Consider the following 17,960-nt stretch of genomic DNA (forward strand, 5'->3'; position numbering starts at 1 on the left):
ATAGGTTTTGATTGGGGCCAACAATTTTTCCAAGGAGAAAGCGCAAGTAAGAACCTTACTTGTTCTAATTCCCCTTTTGGTTGCTCCTTTCTAAATATATATGTTTTTTCGATTGATTTCCATGTTTTCTTTTTCGCCATTAGTTCATTGTGTCATAAAATTTCCGATGCCTGAACACTCTGTATACAGAAAACATATTTTTTTTTGCATTATAGATGAATCAATACACTGCAACTCTTGTGGAGTTTCTTGCTTGCTCTGCTTATTCCATGGTCTGAATTAAAATTGGTCTTGTTTTTTTGAAGGAATTGTTTCAAGGACACATAATCGCTTTTTGAACACCAGTGTTTGTGTTCATTGCTCATGTTTTTCAGTTGCTACAAGAGGAGGGGATGATTGTTTTTCCTTGAATTTTGCAATTCATTCCCTATTGAATCCTTGGATCTTGTAATTCCCTCTTTATTTTTCTTTTAGTTGCTGGGTTTTTATTTTTCCCTTGGATTTTAGGCTCATATTAGGGAACTTGAGGAAGAAGTTAAGCTGCTGAAGAATCTCTCTCATAAGAACATAGTGGTGAGTGTTGCACTACATGGTGCTTTTATTTTTTTCATGCTTATTATCTAATCTGCCTTCCATTAATGGTTCCTTCATGTTGGGTTCATCAGCGCTATCTGGGGACAGCTAGGGAGGAGGAAGCCTTGAATATTCTTATGGAATTTGTCCCTGGTGGATCCATATCGTCACTTCTTGGAAAATTTGGCTCTTTTCCAGAACCTGTAAGTGGTTATTCCTCCCCTATGTCGCTCGGACACTCCATTTTTTCCTCCGTACCCTTGTCAATACACACCTACATGCATCGACACCTGGACACTCCATTTTACCCTCCGGACATACAAGTTTGTATTCAATTTATAATTTATAATTTATAATTAATAATTAATAATTATATTTTCAGTATATAATATATATTTTAGATATAGAATATATATTTATATTATATTCCATTTATTTTTAATATATATATATATATATATATATACGTATCCCCTTACCCACATTTTTTGGAATTGCTGTGTCCTAATCCGTACCCAGGTGACATAGTTCTTCCCTGACAATGAAACACAAAGTGTATAAATGTTGGTGCTTTAGCTTGTTTTTGTTTTTGCACACATATGCAGGTTATAAGAATGTACACAAAGCAACTGCTTCAGGGGTTGGAGTATCTCCATAGAAAAGGAGTCATCCATAGGGATATCAAGGTTTTAGTTGTTTCAAAATGTGTTTGTGATGAAATATCACATTTCTGTTGTTTGTATCTTTTGACTCTTGAGTTGGCTTATCGGTCTTTGAATATGTCTTTGTATTTCAGGGGGCAAATATTCTAGTTGATAACAAAGGCTGCATCAAGCTAGCTGATTTTGGTGCTTCCAAGCAAGTAGTTGAGCTGGTAATTTTATATGTTGTTTCCTATTCTTTTTGATGTGTGCATGCACACTTACCCCTTTTTATATACCTTTCTATGCTAACTTTGCTATTGCGATTACAACCTGTGGAGCACTAGCTCATTGGCACTTGTGGGTTATGACAGGCGACTATATCAGGTGCCAAGTCAATGAAAGGTACTCCCTACTGGATGGCTCCAGAAGTTATTCTTCAGACTGGGCATGGCTTGTAAGACCATTACTAAACCTCTATAATATGTGGTTTAATGTTTTGTGGAAATCGTACTGTTGCATGAGTTAGGTTCATCTTTTAACGTTACTCTTACTTGTAGATTTTTATCCTTATTAATGTTAATAAATTGAATTGAATGCTTTAAATATGTTAATGTTTAAACCTTCAAAAAATTCAAGTCTAGAAAGAAGATCCACTCCTTGGCAAGAGTTTTTCTTTTCCTTGGTTGGCCTGTGCATGTGCATGTGTTTGTGTGTATGTGGTGTGTGTGCATGTGAGTGCATACATGCATGTTCATTTTGGAGCTGGCATTCATAAGAATATGAGCCATTCTCTTGTCCATGTGCAGATGATTATGATTTTCACTATCTCATACCTATTTTTCCTGGCATGCTTTCACAAATAAGTAATTGGTTATGCCTAGGTAAACATGATCACTTTTAAGTCCAAATTTTCTAGGCAAAGTAGCTGATGGTTGCAAATAACACAATGATGAACGTAACACTTCAATTCAAGATCCTTTTGCATTTCCCTTTGAAACAAAACAGTGAATTTTGTTAGCAGCAAACATGGCAGGAGCAGAAAGGCAAAGCTCTATGTTGAGCCTTAACATTTGTGAGTCTTCAAGTTAATTTTGAAAGTGTGGACTATAGAAATGCGAGTGATATTTTGCTATATTTGAAAATGTAAAATATTTGTGTAATATAAATTACTTCCTTTGTGTAATATAAATTACTTCCTTCCATGAATCTTATAGCCCTGTGTTATCAAATACGCGCCTTGAGGCGCAAAAGGCGCGCCTTGCCTTGAGGTACGGCCCTCTGTGCCTCAAGGCGCAAAAAAAAATTATATATTTTTGTACAACAAGATTTCAGAGACATAATCAACAAAGTTTTTGTAGGTTAATCTCATATATTTTCCAGTTATTTCAGTTATGTAATAAGTTTATTAGTATATTACTATATTTTAACTTTTGTTGGTTAATCTCATATTTTTGTTGTTGTTGTTGTTGTTGTTGGTTAATCTCGTATATTTTTCAGTTATGTCAGTCATGTAATTACTTTCTTAATATATTTTAACTTTTGTTGGTTAATCTCATATATTTTTCAGTTATGTAATCAGTTTTTTAGTTAATTTTATATGTTAATCTCATATTTTTTTAGAATAATCTCATATATTTTAACTTAGGTTAATCTCATATATTTTTCAGTTATGTAATGAGTTTCTTAGTATATTTTAACTTTTGTTGGTTAATCTCATATATTTTCCAGTTACGTAATCAGTTTTTAGTTACTTTTATATGTTAATATCATATTTTTTAGAATAATCTCATATATTTTAAATTTTGTAGGTTAATCTTATATATTTTCCAGTTATTTCAGTTATGTAATCAGTTTCTTAGTATATTTTAACTTTTTTTTGGTTAATCTCATATAGTTTCCAGTTATGTAATCAGTTTTTTAGTTACTTTTATATGCTAATCTCATATTTTTTAGAATAATCTCATATATTTTAACTTTTGTTGGTTAATCTCATATATTTTCCAGTTCTGTAATCGGTTTCTTAGTATATTTTATCTTTTGTTGGTTAATCTCATATATTTTCCAGTTATGTAATCATTTTTTTAGTTACTTTTATATGTTAATCTCATATTTTTTAGAATAATCTCATATTTTCCAGTTATTTCAGTTATGTAATCAGTTTCTTAGTAAATTTTAACTTTTTTTGGTTAATCTCATATATTTTCCAGTTATATAATCAGTTTTTAGTTACTTTTATATATTAATCTCATATTTTTTAGTACTTATTTGAGATTTTCTATTTCTTATTGGTTGTTATTTCATCAATAAAGCATTTCTTTATTTATTTGTATTTTTAGATAATTTTTTATAATTTTTTTAAAGTTAAATTTTTTTTTGAGGCTTACGCCTCGCCTCTGTTTTTGGTGGAGCGCCTCGCTACGCCTCAACGCTTTTCACAACACTGTTATAGCCTCAGAACATGCTCCTTCATTTCTTCCACTATTGAATTTTATGTTGCACTATGTTTCTTATGAATGGATGGAACCATGCCCCCTATTTATATATTAACGGAAATCAATTTTGTAGCTCGGCTGATATATGGAGTGTTGGGTGTACTGTGATTGAGATGGCAACAGGGAAGCCTCCTTGGAGTGACAAGTACCAAGAGGCATGTGTTTTGGATACTCTTCCAAGTCATGTATTTCTTCTTATTGTGTACCAAAACAACATTGCATTGGATGAAAATTATTTCAATTAAAATTTTGCATATTTTGTTAACTTATTATTTGTGCTCTACTTCAGGTTGCTGCATTGTTTCATATTGGAACAACTAAATCACATCCACCAATCCCTGAACATCTTTCTCTAGAGGCGCAGGATTTTCTGCTTAAATGCTTGCAAAAGTATGTGGAATTTATAGTTTCTTTTGTTTCATACCTAGCCTGTAATTATATTAGTTTTTACTATCAATTCTATCTCATGCCTTTCTATGATATTCCTTATCAATTCAAAATTTAGCAGCATCAAAATTAGTTCTATCTTGACATGGAAACATTTTTTATAAATACTTTTTCTTCAATCATGAAATAAAGATTGTTCCTGTAACACCACTCATTGTTCATTAGAGTGTAAGTGTGTAACATCTCATTCTTAAAAATGTACTCTATTTTATTTTGTTTTATTTTTTTTAAATTGTAGGGCCCCTTCTTTTATTGCATGTGGCTGGCCATACTTCCCACATGCTTTTAAAAACTCATTGATGTGTTGAAGCCATGAATAGTCAAAATTATTTTTAATCATTTTTTATCTCTTGACAAACATGTTAATTCACTAAAAGTGGGTCTATAATGTTAGGGAATGCACAAAACTATATTACCCATGTGTGCTACTGCTATCCCTTTCATATACATAAACATTGTTTATGGGAGTAATATTGTATTTTTTCAACCTTGTATTATTCCAGGTTCGTAAGGGTACTTTAGGAATATCAATGTTAGGGTATGGAGGTCGACCCCTTTTATTATTGTAACCTTTTCATTTTGAAGTTGATGAAGCTCTTTGAAGTTTCTCTCGTTCTTCTCTTTATTTGCCCTAATCTCTTGGATTTCTATATGGCATCAGAACCATAGTCATATCTCGGTTTGTGTGCCGCTTGATGATGTCAGCTCAGTTGAAGGGGGTATGCTTGAGTGAGGTAAGGGATTGTTTGCTAGTGATTTTATAAGGTGTGAATAAAATTTTTTGATGATCGGACATATATTGGAATTATTATAGGGTTTTCTCTGAATTTCTGAAAGTGGTGGTAGATAAGTACCAGTTTTGAAGATTTGATGTTTCTGACCTAATTGATGCATGTTAAAAGGCTGTCTTTACATGGATTTTGGCCGTTTTTGTCTAAGAAACTAATTGGTACCATTTTTGTGTGGTGTTGTGGTTTTGGAGGTGTTCCAAGGAGATTTTGGGTGTGTATGTCTGACGGTAGGGCTATTTTGGGGTGATATCTCATTGGGTCTGTGCTGCAGTGTGTTGATTGCAGCAAGGTTGGTAGTAGTTCTTGGTTACTGCTTGAATCGTGTCATTTGGATGCGTCTTTGACATATTTAGGTAGGCTATTGCTTGTTGATTGAATACATTATTGGTGTTGACTATTTGTTTGCAGTTGATATTGTGCAACTCCTTTGATTGGAGTTGTTTTATAGTAGTTTGTATTGAGTATTTGTTCTCTTTGGTGTTTGTGTGACCATGTTTAGCATCAAATTGTAGTTTGGAGGATTGGGTATGAAATGAATAAAGGAGATCCTATTCAGCTTACTCCGTGAAACTCGACGGGACAAGCTATGCATTTTGGTCCAATTTCATGACAACCATCATTGATGGAAAAGGCTTGGGAGGGTATCTCGATGGTACCAGTGTGAGGCCTAAAGAAGGTGATCCCAATTATGAGACTCAGACAAAGGAATGAAAAATGAATAATGCAAAAGTGAAGTCATGGAAACTTGGTTCTGTTGAACAGAAGATTGCTATAAATATCTCTAAGTTCCAAGAATCCAACGATGCATGGGGATACTTGAAGCAAATTTATATGCAGGAAAATCGGGCAAGATAATATCAACTCATGCAAGATCTGAGGTTTCTAAGGCAGGGGAACAAGTCTATTCAAGACTTATTTTGAAATGCAACGACTATGGGATTCTCTTGCCTTGATCGAAAGAAAGTAGCAAGTGTGAGAAATGCAAAGATTGCAAGGCATGCGTGGATGCCCAAAATTAATCTAAGGAAACTATGAGATTGATTGAGTTGCTCATGGGACTACATCTTGAATATGATAATGTGAGAAGTGCTATCATTCACAGGACTTGTCTTCCTCCAGTTACAAAGGCTCTCTCCAAGCTGATTGCAGACGAGACTAAGATGAAGTCTCTTTAGTCCTATCCTATAGGAGATTCTGTTATGATGGCATCCAAACAAGGAGGGAGTTATGTTGGAGCTAAGGTTGGGACATCCAAGTTTGACATGAATGGGGTTATATGTCAATTATAAGGAGATGGGGCACATGAAAAAGAATCGCCCAGTGCTGAAAAGGAAGATTACTAAGATTGGTGGGAGTGCTTCTGTATCTAGTGCTTTGAGTGGTGAAAATAGCATTGGAAGGGATGACAAAGCAGTGATGGCAGCAACAACTTCTTCCACCTCTAACACTTCGTAATCTCTTCGCCCAAGGCTAGACCAATTGCAACAACAAATTCAACAACACCTCTCCTTATCCACAACTTCAATTGTTTCCACTTCTTTGGGTACCTCTGGATGTGCTTTTGTAGGTATCTCTGGTATTGACCTTGGTTGGTTAATAGATTCAAGAACGTCTTGTCATATGACTGCTAATGAATCCATATTGACCAATTGTAAACCATGTTGTGGTACCTTTCATACCGCATATGGCTCCCTTATGGATGTTTCTAAAGTGGGATAAGTTACTTTTGCTTCTAATCCTAGTGAAAAACTTAATGTTCTTGAAGTTTTCTTAGTTCCTTCTCTTACCATGAATTTGATATCTGTTGGCCAAATCACCCAATACAATTGTGATGTTGTTTTCACCCCTAACCATTGTTTTGTGCATGATCGATCGTTAGGGAAAAAGATTGGGACTGGGCATAGGCGAGACCATCTTTATTTCTTGGACCAATTGGATCAGTGTTATTGAGGTGTTGATAGACATAGTGTTGGTGCTGCTGTTTTGGAGACTTCTGTCTTATATCCTTGGCTTGGTCATGTGCTTGTCTCTATGTTAAAGTATGTGATGTCTTCTGGTATTCTAGGTAGTGATTGTACTTGTGAGGTATCTGAAGAGGTCCAGTGTTGCTAGAGCTGTAGGTTGTCTAAGAGTCATGCTCTTAGGTAAGTTGAGTATGCTTGTCCTTTGGACAATGTTTAGGGTCTATTCCCGGTTGTGTCCAAATGAGGGTCCATGTACTTTGTGACTTTTATTGACGACTTTACTGGATATACATTGATATATTTTATGAAAAAAAGAAGAGAATGGTTTGAAATCTTTACAAAATTCTATTTGTATGTTGAGACTCAATTTGCAGCTAAGTTGAATTCTAAGTTCATATTAAGGGGGAGAATATGTGGGGCATAATTTGCATGAATTTTTGTTGGAGAAAGGAATGGTGCATCAGAAATCATGTCCATATCAATGTTTTAAAACCCGGTGACTTGTCACTCGGCTCATCCATGAGTGACTTGTGACTCGGTCGGGTCAACTCGGTGACTCAGTTGGATCATGTTAACTTTTATTTTATATAAAATATATAAATATATGTATATATTATCTATATTTAATAGTATTTTACCAATATATAATATATAATATATATTATATGATATTTGTTATAAAACATTTAATGTAAAATTATATTAATACATGTATAATCATATTTTTACATACAATGTACATAATATTTATATTATATTTCATATAATATATTTAATTATATATAAAATACATTATATTTCATATAATATATGTAATTATATATAAAATATATTATATATGTATATATAAGCATGACTTGCCCATGACTCGGTTGACTCGCCCATGACTCCTTCAGTTTTGTTAAAGCCTGGTCACACCTGGTTTTTGACCTGGTGACTGGGAGATTCGGGTTGAGTCAACCGAGTCATTATGTCAACCTAGCGAGTTTTTAAACCATGGTCCATATACGCCAAAACAAAACAGAATGAAAATGGAGTGGCAAAGAGAAAGGACATTCTTATACTTGAAACCATCAGAACCTATGTCACATAGGTGCGGGTGCAGCGATGCAACACTTTAAAAATACTTAAGTGTAGGGGTGCGAGAGGGTGTGTGTGTGTGTGTGTATATATATATATATATATATATATATATATATATATATATATATATATATATATATATATATATATATAATGTCACATGGGTGCAAGTGCCGGTGCCGGGGCGGGGGTGCAGCACTTTCAAAAAACTTGGGTGTGGGGGTGCGGCAAAAATATAAAAAATTATATATATATATATATATATAGTCCAAAAATTGGACATAAATGACTCTGGGACCGTTGACTGCACCCAGAGTCAGGTCGACTGCATCGGGTGCGGGTGCGACGCGGGTGAGGCACCTAGTTGGAGAGTCCCTGTGACATAGTATATATATATATATAATTTTTAACAGTTAACGATAACACTAATAAAATAAAAAACAATTATCATAATATCATCAAATCAATTCATCACACATGCAATAAATCAAATTAACAATCTACAATTCTATTCTTTATCATAAAAACTAACACCACAATTAAATCAACCTAAATATATTATAGAAACAATCAAATAAGTAAAGCAAAAAATAAGTAAATTATACAATATACTAGTAAAAGAAGTGAACAATGCATAATTATATACCAAAAGTATATCCTACACAATGTATATGACGATGAGGTAATAGATCCTAATAATTTTCTACTTCATCATCAAATGCATCATAAGAAGGAAAACTAGGCTTAAATAAGTCTATGTTTGTAATGTTGAAATCATGCTCTTCCTTTAAGTCACACTCTTCTGGGTTTACATCTCAAAATTTGGATGATCCTTGTCTACATTACAAACCTAATTTGAAAATGTTAAATATAAGTATATTTAAATGAATGAATTAAGAAATAATCAAATAACTAAGAGCACAATTAGTACCTGTATTCATCATTAGTTCGCGAAAGTAGTTGAAAATTAGAATGAACATATACTAAATCCTTTACACGCTTGCTGGTGAGTTTTTTTCTCTTCATATTATGGATTTGAGAATGTGTGCTCTAATTTCTTTCACAATAGGATGGACTAGCAGGCTGGGATAACAATCTCAATGCAAGACATTAGAGAATAAGTGTTTTTTATCCAAATATTGACCAACATATGATAGAATCTATATTCTCCTCCTCTCTCGCTATTAATGCATGTCCACTTGTGTGACTTGATTTAAAATATGTGATTCTCGATAAAGTCTTGTCGTATAGATATTTCTATACTTTGATAGCTTTGAGTCTAAATTTGGAGGGACACGACCAATACTACCTTCCTGTCACTTTGCATAATATTTGGGATTAAGAGAATGTGCCATGCAATGTAAAGGAGTGTTGCTTTTATCTCATCTTCTGACTAAAATTGAATGAATATGATTAAATTTTTTTTAATCATCCAATGCATATTTTTTTTCTCATGCTTGAAAATTGATGGAGATGTAAATCATAGGATAAAGGTTGGGTGGATGAAATGGAAGAGTGCAACTGAAGTGTTGTGCGATCATAGAATGCCATTGCGGTTGAAGGGAAAGTTTTATAGGACGACTATTAGGCCCGCTTTACTATATAATACAAAATATTGGGCTACCAAGAGACATCATATTCAAAAAATGAGTGTAGCTGAGATGCGTATGTTGAGATGGATGTGTGGAAATACAATAAAAAATAAGATTCAGAACGAGGAAATACGTAAGAAGGTAGGCGTTGCACCCATTGAAAATAAGATGAGAGAGAATCGTTTACGGTGGTTTGGACATATTCGACGAAGGCCTAATGATGCTCCAGTTAGAAGGATGGAGAAATGGGAAAATATATTAGTTAAAAGAGGTCGGGGTAGGCCTAGGAAGACATGGATGGAGGTGATAAGAAAGAATATGAATGCTTTGAACCTCATCGAGGACATTGCATTGGATAGAAATGAATGAAGGAGAAGGATTCATGTGGAAGACCCATAATGATTTTCTTTGTTAGTTTTAGGATGAAGGCGTAGTTGTTGTTGTTGTTGCTTGAAAACTACAATTTGTATTTTTTTAATCATATTATCCCATATTTCATAGACTTTATGAAGTATGAACTCATCCTTATCAACTTCTCTCAACATTTCTCAAATAGGTCGCGTAAACTAAAGTATATGATTCTATCCCAAAACTCATCATCAATAATTAATTTCTTAATTTTTTGAGCCTTGACAGAATGTTTAATTCTCATCAGCTATGTCACAGGGATTCGGCTAGCAGGGTGCCGCACCCGCGTCGACGCGACTCGACGCGGGTGCGGGTGCGACACCGGGTGCGGTCAACCCGATCCTGGGTGCGTTGACCGCACCCAAGATCATTTAGGTCCATTTTTTTTTGGATTTAAAAAAAAAATTGCCCTATGAAATGGGCTGCGAATTTTTTTTAAAAAAAATTCTGCTGACAGCAGTTGCTCCTGATCCTTCTTTTTCGTAAAGGATTTTCTCTCTCCATAATAAATGATAGACAGCAACTGTTGCTCTTAATCCTTCTTTTTCGTAAAGGATTTTCTCTCTCCATAATAAATGATAATGATGGTGGTAGCCTTGCTGGCGATTAGTATTCACTGTTCTCCTGACGAGATGGGTGCGTGCAGCTGTATATAAAATGAAATTTGAAAAAACCCGCGTCGGGGGAACGCCCCGACCCCCCCTATATATATTTTACATTTTTTCCCCTGCCGCACCCCCGCACTCGGGTTTTTTGGAAGTGCTGAATCCCCGCACCCGCACCCGCACCCATGTGACATAGCTCATCAGTCACCATGTTAACCAAAGCATTCTTCACTTTCTTAATCCTTTTCACCATCACAATGATGGACGCAAAACACATTTTAGCAACCTTCAACAATTTCAGATCAAAATGCCTATTAAATGTAGCATTAGCATGATAGTGGTTGACAACAAAATTTCTAGTGCTTTTGACATTTTTTTCTAATTCTTCGATCCATAAACATAGAGCATATGCTGGTGAATTTTCTTCTTCTTTGGGGTTACAGACGCTCTTAAGGGCTAAATTAAAGTTGTGTGCTACACAAGGAGTCCAAAAAATATAAGGATACTCACTCTTCAAACTCAATGTTGTACTTTTACAAACTGGAGTGTTGTCTATGATGATTCGCATTACTTTTTGATCACCTACTTCTTTTATTACTTCTATAAACAACCCCTTCAAATACTCAATATTTTTATATTGCTCAGATGCATCGACTGCTTTCAAGAATACTGAACCACTAAGCGAATAAGTAATGAAATTAATTAGTGGAAGCTTTTGAATATCTGTTAATTTTGTTTCCATGAATATTTCTTAATCTCTAGCAATTTCTCAATTTTTGCCCTCTCTTATGCAAGAATTGTCATTCGTAGTTTTTCTGAGTTTGGAGGGACATAGCCACTCAAGTTTCAATTTACCAGTGAAATAACTAAATCCTTCCAATAAGAGTTTCTAGCTGCATTAAATGAGAGTGAGCTAGAATAAAAATACCTTTTTACTTTTCTATTCATCTCCTCCCTTCCATATGTATTGAATGATGCTTGTATCGTTCTTCTTTCTCTATCCTACATCTACTTTTTTTTTAGCATATTCTTGGTGTCTTAAAAAGGGTATACTAATTATACAAGAATCACTCATTGTCTTCCTTTTATCATATTCATCTTGTATTTTCTTGTATTGTTTTCGCGTTTCCTCATCAACTCTTTTGCATCCTAAAATTCTATGTCATGATATCTTCAACAAATGAGCCTTAACCCTTGTGTAAGACCCAACAAAATCTCTCTCACAAAGCTTACATCAAAATATTTTGTTTCTACTATCTTCTCCATTTTTTGCAAGCTTATCCACATGTACCCATAGTGGCTCTCCATCATCACATGTTGCAGCTAACGAACTTGAATCAACACTCTCACTATCACTACCAACAACACTAGTTTCAGAACTTACATGTAGGGATGAGGATGACGTAAGTCCTTTCTCTTTATCTGTCATTTTTGTCAAAAAAAAACTATATTAAAATCAATTATGCACACAATCAAGATTGATAATATTGAGTGTAAGGTCAATAAGTTATACATTTTGATGCATTCACAGGAACACACTTGTAAAACTTGTCAGACCTTTCTTCTAAAAAATATAGCATGTAAAATTGTGTTTTAGCAATAATAAAAATATGATAAACAAAAACTAATCGAAGGATCTTTCACTTGTGTTCACAGGAATAATTAAAAAATTTGACAAAATCAGTACCCAAAAAGAACACAATCAATTAAAATCCCTCTATTGAGTGAACCAATTAATCATAAAGATATATATTTTTCTTAGAGGGCATTTTTTATGCAGTAGCACTGCCGTTGCTTACAGCCACCCATCTTAACATTTCTTGAGATGGAGACCATGCCCATCTCGAGAAATGCCAAGATGGGTGGCTGTCAGCACCGCTGCATATGATGTGAACACTTTCTTCTAAGGCTAAATCAACAATCTTTGATATGCACTTGTCTGGGTTCCAAGATGAGGCCCACATCTATTATAAATAGAAGAAAGCAACTAAAACAAGATACTTTGATTAGCTATTGCAGGGGAATAAAAGCTCCCTTCCAGATTGCAACTTTACATTTGAGCTTCAATAGGTGGCTTTCTATTTCTTAGCCTTTCTTGGCAAAACTGGGCCATATCTTGTAGGAGATTTTAATGTGAATGGGACCCAAAGGTGGCATCACCATGGTGCTTTTGGCTAAAAACCAAAGAACTTCTGAAGGGACTAAAATAAAAATAAGTAAATAAAGAGCTCAATTCCACAAATTATACAATCATCGTGATAGTAACCTCTGTGATTAGCACCACCACGACATGGGTAGGCCTAAACAAAACACTACCAGCTTTTCAATAACAGAAACCATGCTTGTGTCTCCCACCATGCATTGCAGTCCATTGCGAAAACTGACAATGGCCGATCCCCTCTCTCTCTCCCACCCAATAAAAAAAACTTTTCATTTTATTGCATAATAAAACTTTTTCTTACATTGTTCATCATTCATAACAGAAGAAAAGCAATTACATCATTTTCAATGACAAGGAAAGTAGAAATATACCACTGCTCTGCTGAAGACTGAAAAAGAACTGCTCACAAGCGACTGATTTAATACCTGGAACCTACAGTTGTAATTAAACACAAATGGGGGTGAGTCTACAACCCAGTAAGAGATAATCATAAGTAATTAAACAACAATTTACAACTGTAGTGGGCTCTAAGCCCCTAGTCTTATTTTAATTCTCGATACACCACACATGTTTGTATATTTTAATTTCCCCCATCATCATTCTCAAATACTCTCTTTCACACAACTATCACTAGGCTGGCTATACCGGTAATAGTCATCTATGGGCGTAGCAACCCTGTAGAACACCCCAATTCCACATGTTGGCCAGACAACGAACCATACACTCCCAGTGGTCCTCGGACCACTAGGCACTGCAGTGTACCACCACGGGGACCCCACCGGTAGCTAGCCGGGAGGTCAAGCTCTCAATCTCGGCATGGTTCATGCTACATCCTAAACATGATGGTTGATCCTCTAGAGTCCCAAACCAGTGTGAGTGAAATCCTAAGTCATAACTAAGTTCACATATTGAACAAATTCTCAATTATAAAGTTCACTCGTTCCCTCACGAGTGGTGTCATGAATAATCACAACAATCTCATTCTTAATCTCATGATGACGTTAGGACTCACACCGCTCTCACTTAGCATGCAATGATGTAGTGTCTCTACATCATTAAATCACCGGCGGCCCACTCTTCATGGTGGCTGCACTCTGGCCGCGAACCAGGTAGCCCTTGCCACAGGTCGCCACTTTCGGGATTTAAGGGGTCATGTATGCTGATCTCAAAATGTCCATTCATACAACATGAATAGACTAAAAGGGACTCTAATCTAAATATAATCTCATCACAATGCATGATATTAATCAATGATCTAGACATGCAATCTCAATAAAATTTCTGTTCATCATGCATGACTTACCAAACTAACTTGCATAGTAAATATGTATAAAATTTTAACTCATAATGTCAAGCATGGAATTTATGCATGTCATGGTCTCTCAAAACTATCATGCTTAATAAAACACAACATATAATCACAACAAACGTAAAAATGTTTATTTACATCTAAGATTACTTATAATATCCTTTACCTCAAGTGCTGACTCTGTGCTCTCTCCGAAATCGAGCCTCACGAAGCTCTAACACTAGGATCTGGTCATTAAGGTAATATACTTTAATCAGTTCACAAACTTCTTACTAAAATTATCAAAATACCCCTCCCGAATCTTATTAAAGAAACCACAGTTTCTGTATTTTGAGTTTGACTGAATTTCATAGACTATTGGATTCCCCTCTTCAATACGAATCCAACGCACCAAACCTCACTCGATTCCGAGTTCGGAGTGCGAATATATGTCCATTTTACTGAAATGGATCTCACGGATCCAAATGGATCCCTTAGTACATTTCGGATTCGGGCCACTTCGAAACTATTTTCAGATCCAATCCTGATCTGGATCCAAACCCTGTCTGTTAGGATTCAGATCCTTCTCATAACTGGATCCAAAGATAACTCCTTGTTTCTGAGCTTTTGCACTTTAGTGTCCAGGATTTCGATGGGCTTTTCTCTCATACTCAGATCATCTTGCAAATCTAATACAGTCTCGATTGTATCCAATATATGGGAGGGATCTGGCACGTACTTTCGCAACATGGAAACATGGAACACATTGTGAATTCGAAATAAGGAAGGAGGTAGAGCTAACCGGTATGCTGCCTGACCAACCTTCGCAAGTATCTCAAAAGGTCCAATATATCTGGGGTTCAACTTTCCCCTTCGACCAAAATGCATTACTCCCTTAAACAGAGATATCTTTAAAAACACGTGATCACCTTGCTCAAATTCTAACTCACGACGTCTTTTATCCGCATAACTCTTCTGACGACTTTGTGCTGTGAGAAGACGCTCTCGAATGAATCTCACTTGATCTGCCATTCGCTGAACCATCTCTGGTCCTAACAAACTCCTTTCTCCGACTTCATCTCAACTCAATGGAGTTCGACATCGTCGACCATACAATGCCTCAAATGGAGCCATGCCTATACTTGCTTGAAAGCTGTTGTTGTAGGCAAACTCCATTAGTGGCAAATTATCATTCCATGAGTCGCTATACTCCAAACTACATGCTTGGAGCATGTCCTCAAGGGTCTGAATGGTTCGCTCTGACTGACCATCTGACTGAGGGTGAAAAGCTGTACTCATTTTTAATTGTGTCCCCATAGCTTCTTGAAAACTTTGCCAAAATCGCGATGTGAACTTCAAGTCTCTATTTGAAATAATTGAATCTGGTACTCCATGAAGTCTCACAATCTCTCTAATAAACATTTGAGCCAGTTGATCACACGAGTGAGTTGTCTTACAAACTAAAAAGTGAGCTGATTTAGTTAGCCTGTCGACAATCACTCATACTGAATCCATCCCATTCTTCGTCTTAGAATGCCTTGAAATGAAGTCCATTGATATATCCGCCCATTTCCACTCGGGTATGGGAAGTGGTTGCAAAAGACCACCTGGTCTTTGGTGCTCAATCTTCACCTGGTGACATACTAGACATTTGCTAACAAACTCAGCAATGTCTCTCTTCATACAATTCCACCAAAACGTATCTTTCAGATCTCGATACATTTTAGTGCTACCGGGATGGATGGCATATCTAGAATGATGTGCCTCTTCTATCAACAGATTTCTAAGTTGATCATCCTTGGGAATGCAAACTCTCTGACGATATCTAAGAAGTCCTTGATCATCAATATTGAATTCTGATTCTACACTTTATGAGATCTTCTTTCTTACTTGCATAAATTCTGTGTCTAAGAGTTGCTTTTCCTTAATTTGATCCCACAATTCTGACTTCAATGTGGTTTGCACAAATAATAATCGACCTGGTAAGCATTGAGCTTCTGCCTTCTGATGAGCCACCGAAGAAAATAACTCCCAGTCTGCAAGTCTAGCTAGAGCTCCTGCCTTTCTGCTAAGAGCATCAGCGACAACATTCGCCTTACCCGGATGATATTTTAACTCAAAATCATAATCTTTCAGAAATTTCAACCATCTCCTTTGCCTCAAATTCAATTCTTTCTGAGAAAACAGATACTTAAGACTTTGATGGTCGGTAAAGACTTCAAATTGCTCACCATAGAGATAGTGCCTCCATATCTTAAGGGCAAAAACCACTGCTGCTAACTCCAGATCATGCGTCGGATAGTTGACTTCATATATTTTGAGCTGACGAGATGCATAAGCTATCACTTTTCCGTGTTGCATCAGAACACAACCCAATCTCTTGTGAGAGACATCACTATAAATAGTGAAACCTCCAGATCCAGAAGGTAAGACCAACACTGGAGCAGTGGTCAAACACTTCTTTATCTCTTGAAAACTTTGCTCACATTTATCGTTCCATTCGAACTTATATCTTTTTTTGTGAGCTTCGTCATAGGAGCCGCCAACAACGAGAATCCTTCCACGAATCTCTGTTAGTACCCAGCTAATCCCAAAAAGCTGCGAATCTCAGTAGGATTCTTGGGTCTTGACCAATTGGTGACTGCTTCAATCTTTGCAGGGTCTACCATAATCCCGTCTTTAGAAACAATATGTCCAAGAAATGACACTTGTTCTAACCAAAACGCACACTTAGAGAATTTGGCATAGAGCTTATGTTCTCTAAGTGTCTGCAGAACTATCCTTAGATGCTCTTCATGTTGCTCCTTCGAGGTAGAGTATATGAGGATGTCATCGACAAATACCACGACGAACTTGTCCAAATAGGGTCTGAAAACTCTATTCATCATGTCCATGAAGGCAGCTGGTGCGTTGGTCAGACCAAAAAGCATGACCATAAATTCATAATGGCCATATCTTGATCTGAATGCTGTCTTAGCCACATCTTCTTTCTTAATTCTCAATTGATGATAACCTGATCTCAAATCCAACTTCGAGAAGCATGCCGCTCCTTGCAGTTGATCGAATAAATCATCGATTCTCTGCAAAGGGTATTTATTCTTTATGGTTACTGCATTCAATTGACGATAGTCTATACACATACGCAGTGATCCGTCCCTCTTCTTCACGAACAAAATTGGAGCACCCCAAGGAGATACTGAAGGTCGAATAAATCCTTTCTCCAACGCACCATGCATGTGTCTCCCACCATGCATTGCAGTCCATTGCGAAAACTGACAATGGTGATTTGAACACAATCAAATCTCCATCGTCGAGTTTCAAAATGGATGACAAATATAAGATTAGCCACCAAATTTCAGTGCCTCTGAAATGCAGCATCATAACAAAACTGAAGACCGAGCTCAGCCATGGAGGCCCAACCTTGTCAGAGTCAGGGGTGGGGCTTTAGCCGAGAGAGGTAATTTGCAGAGAGAGGTACACAGGGAGAGAGGCGGGGCAGGGGTTTAGCCGAGAAGAGTGAGGGACGCGAGGGGAGAGAGATTGAGAGAGAATGAAGGAGACATACCTCGCCGTGCCGCTGGGTTGAAGATGGAGAAGAGGAGGCGTCAGGGTCAGGAGGGATGGGCAATTTTTTTTGCCCTAATCCCCCTCCCAGCAAATTTCATCGATTTTTTTTTAAAGTCCAAAATTGGATACTTTAAGACCCTGGGTGCATTTGACTGCACCCAATGTCGGTTTGACTGCATCGAGTGATGCACCCGCATCCGCGTTGCATCGCGTCGTGTCGATGCAGGTGCAATACTTGGTTGGCCGAATCCCTGTCACATAGATTAGAACTCTTTTATTCGATAGTGGGACTCCCAAGGAGTTTTGGGCAGAAGCTGTGGGAACTGCAGTCTAATTGATAAATCA

At 36.4% G+C, this 17,960-nt stretch overlaps 1 protein-coding gene across 1 annotated transcript in view; it reads left to right on the forward strand.

Annotated features, from left to right (window-relative positions):
- Window positions 1–17,960, forward strand: part of LOC149841710 (mitogen-activated protein kinase kinase kinase NPK1-like) — a 57,188-nt gene that overhangs the window by 504 nt on the left and 38,724 nt on the right. Inside the window, exons 2-9 of the mRNA XM_089998661.1 lie at window positions 5–46; window positions 508–573; window positions 666–776; window positions 1,179–1,259; window positions 1,370–1,447; window positions 1,589–1,671; window positions 3,783–3,864; window positions 3,999–4,099. Coding sequence (XP_089854787.1) covers window positions 5–46; window positions 508–573; window positions 666–776; window positions 1,179–1,259; window positions 1,370–1,447; window positions 1,589–1,671; window positions 3,783–3,864; window positions 3,999–4,099 — 644 coding nt within the window. The remainder of the gene's footprint in view (window positions 1–4; window positions 47–507; window positions 574–665; window positions 777–1,178; window positions 1,260–1,369; window positions 1,448–1,588; window positions 1,672–3,782; window positions 3,865–3,998; window positions 4,100–17,960) is intronic.

This window comes from Nuphar pumila, chromosome 3 (genome assembly GCF_984573655.1).
Source record: "Nuphar pumila chromosome 3, dmNupPumi1.hap1.1, whole genome shotgun sequence".
NCBI lineage: Eukaryota > Viridiplantae > Streptophyta > Magnoliopsida > Nymphaeales > Nymphaeaceae > Nuphar > Nuphar pumila.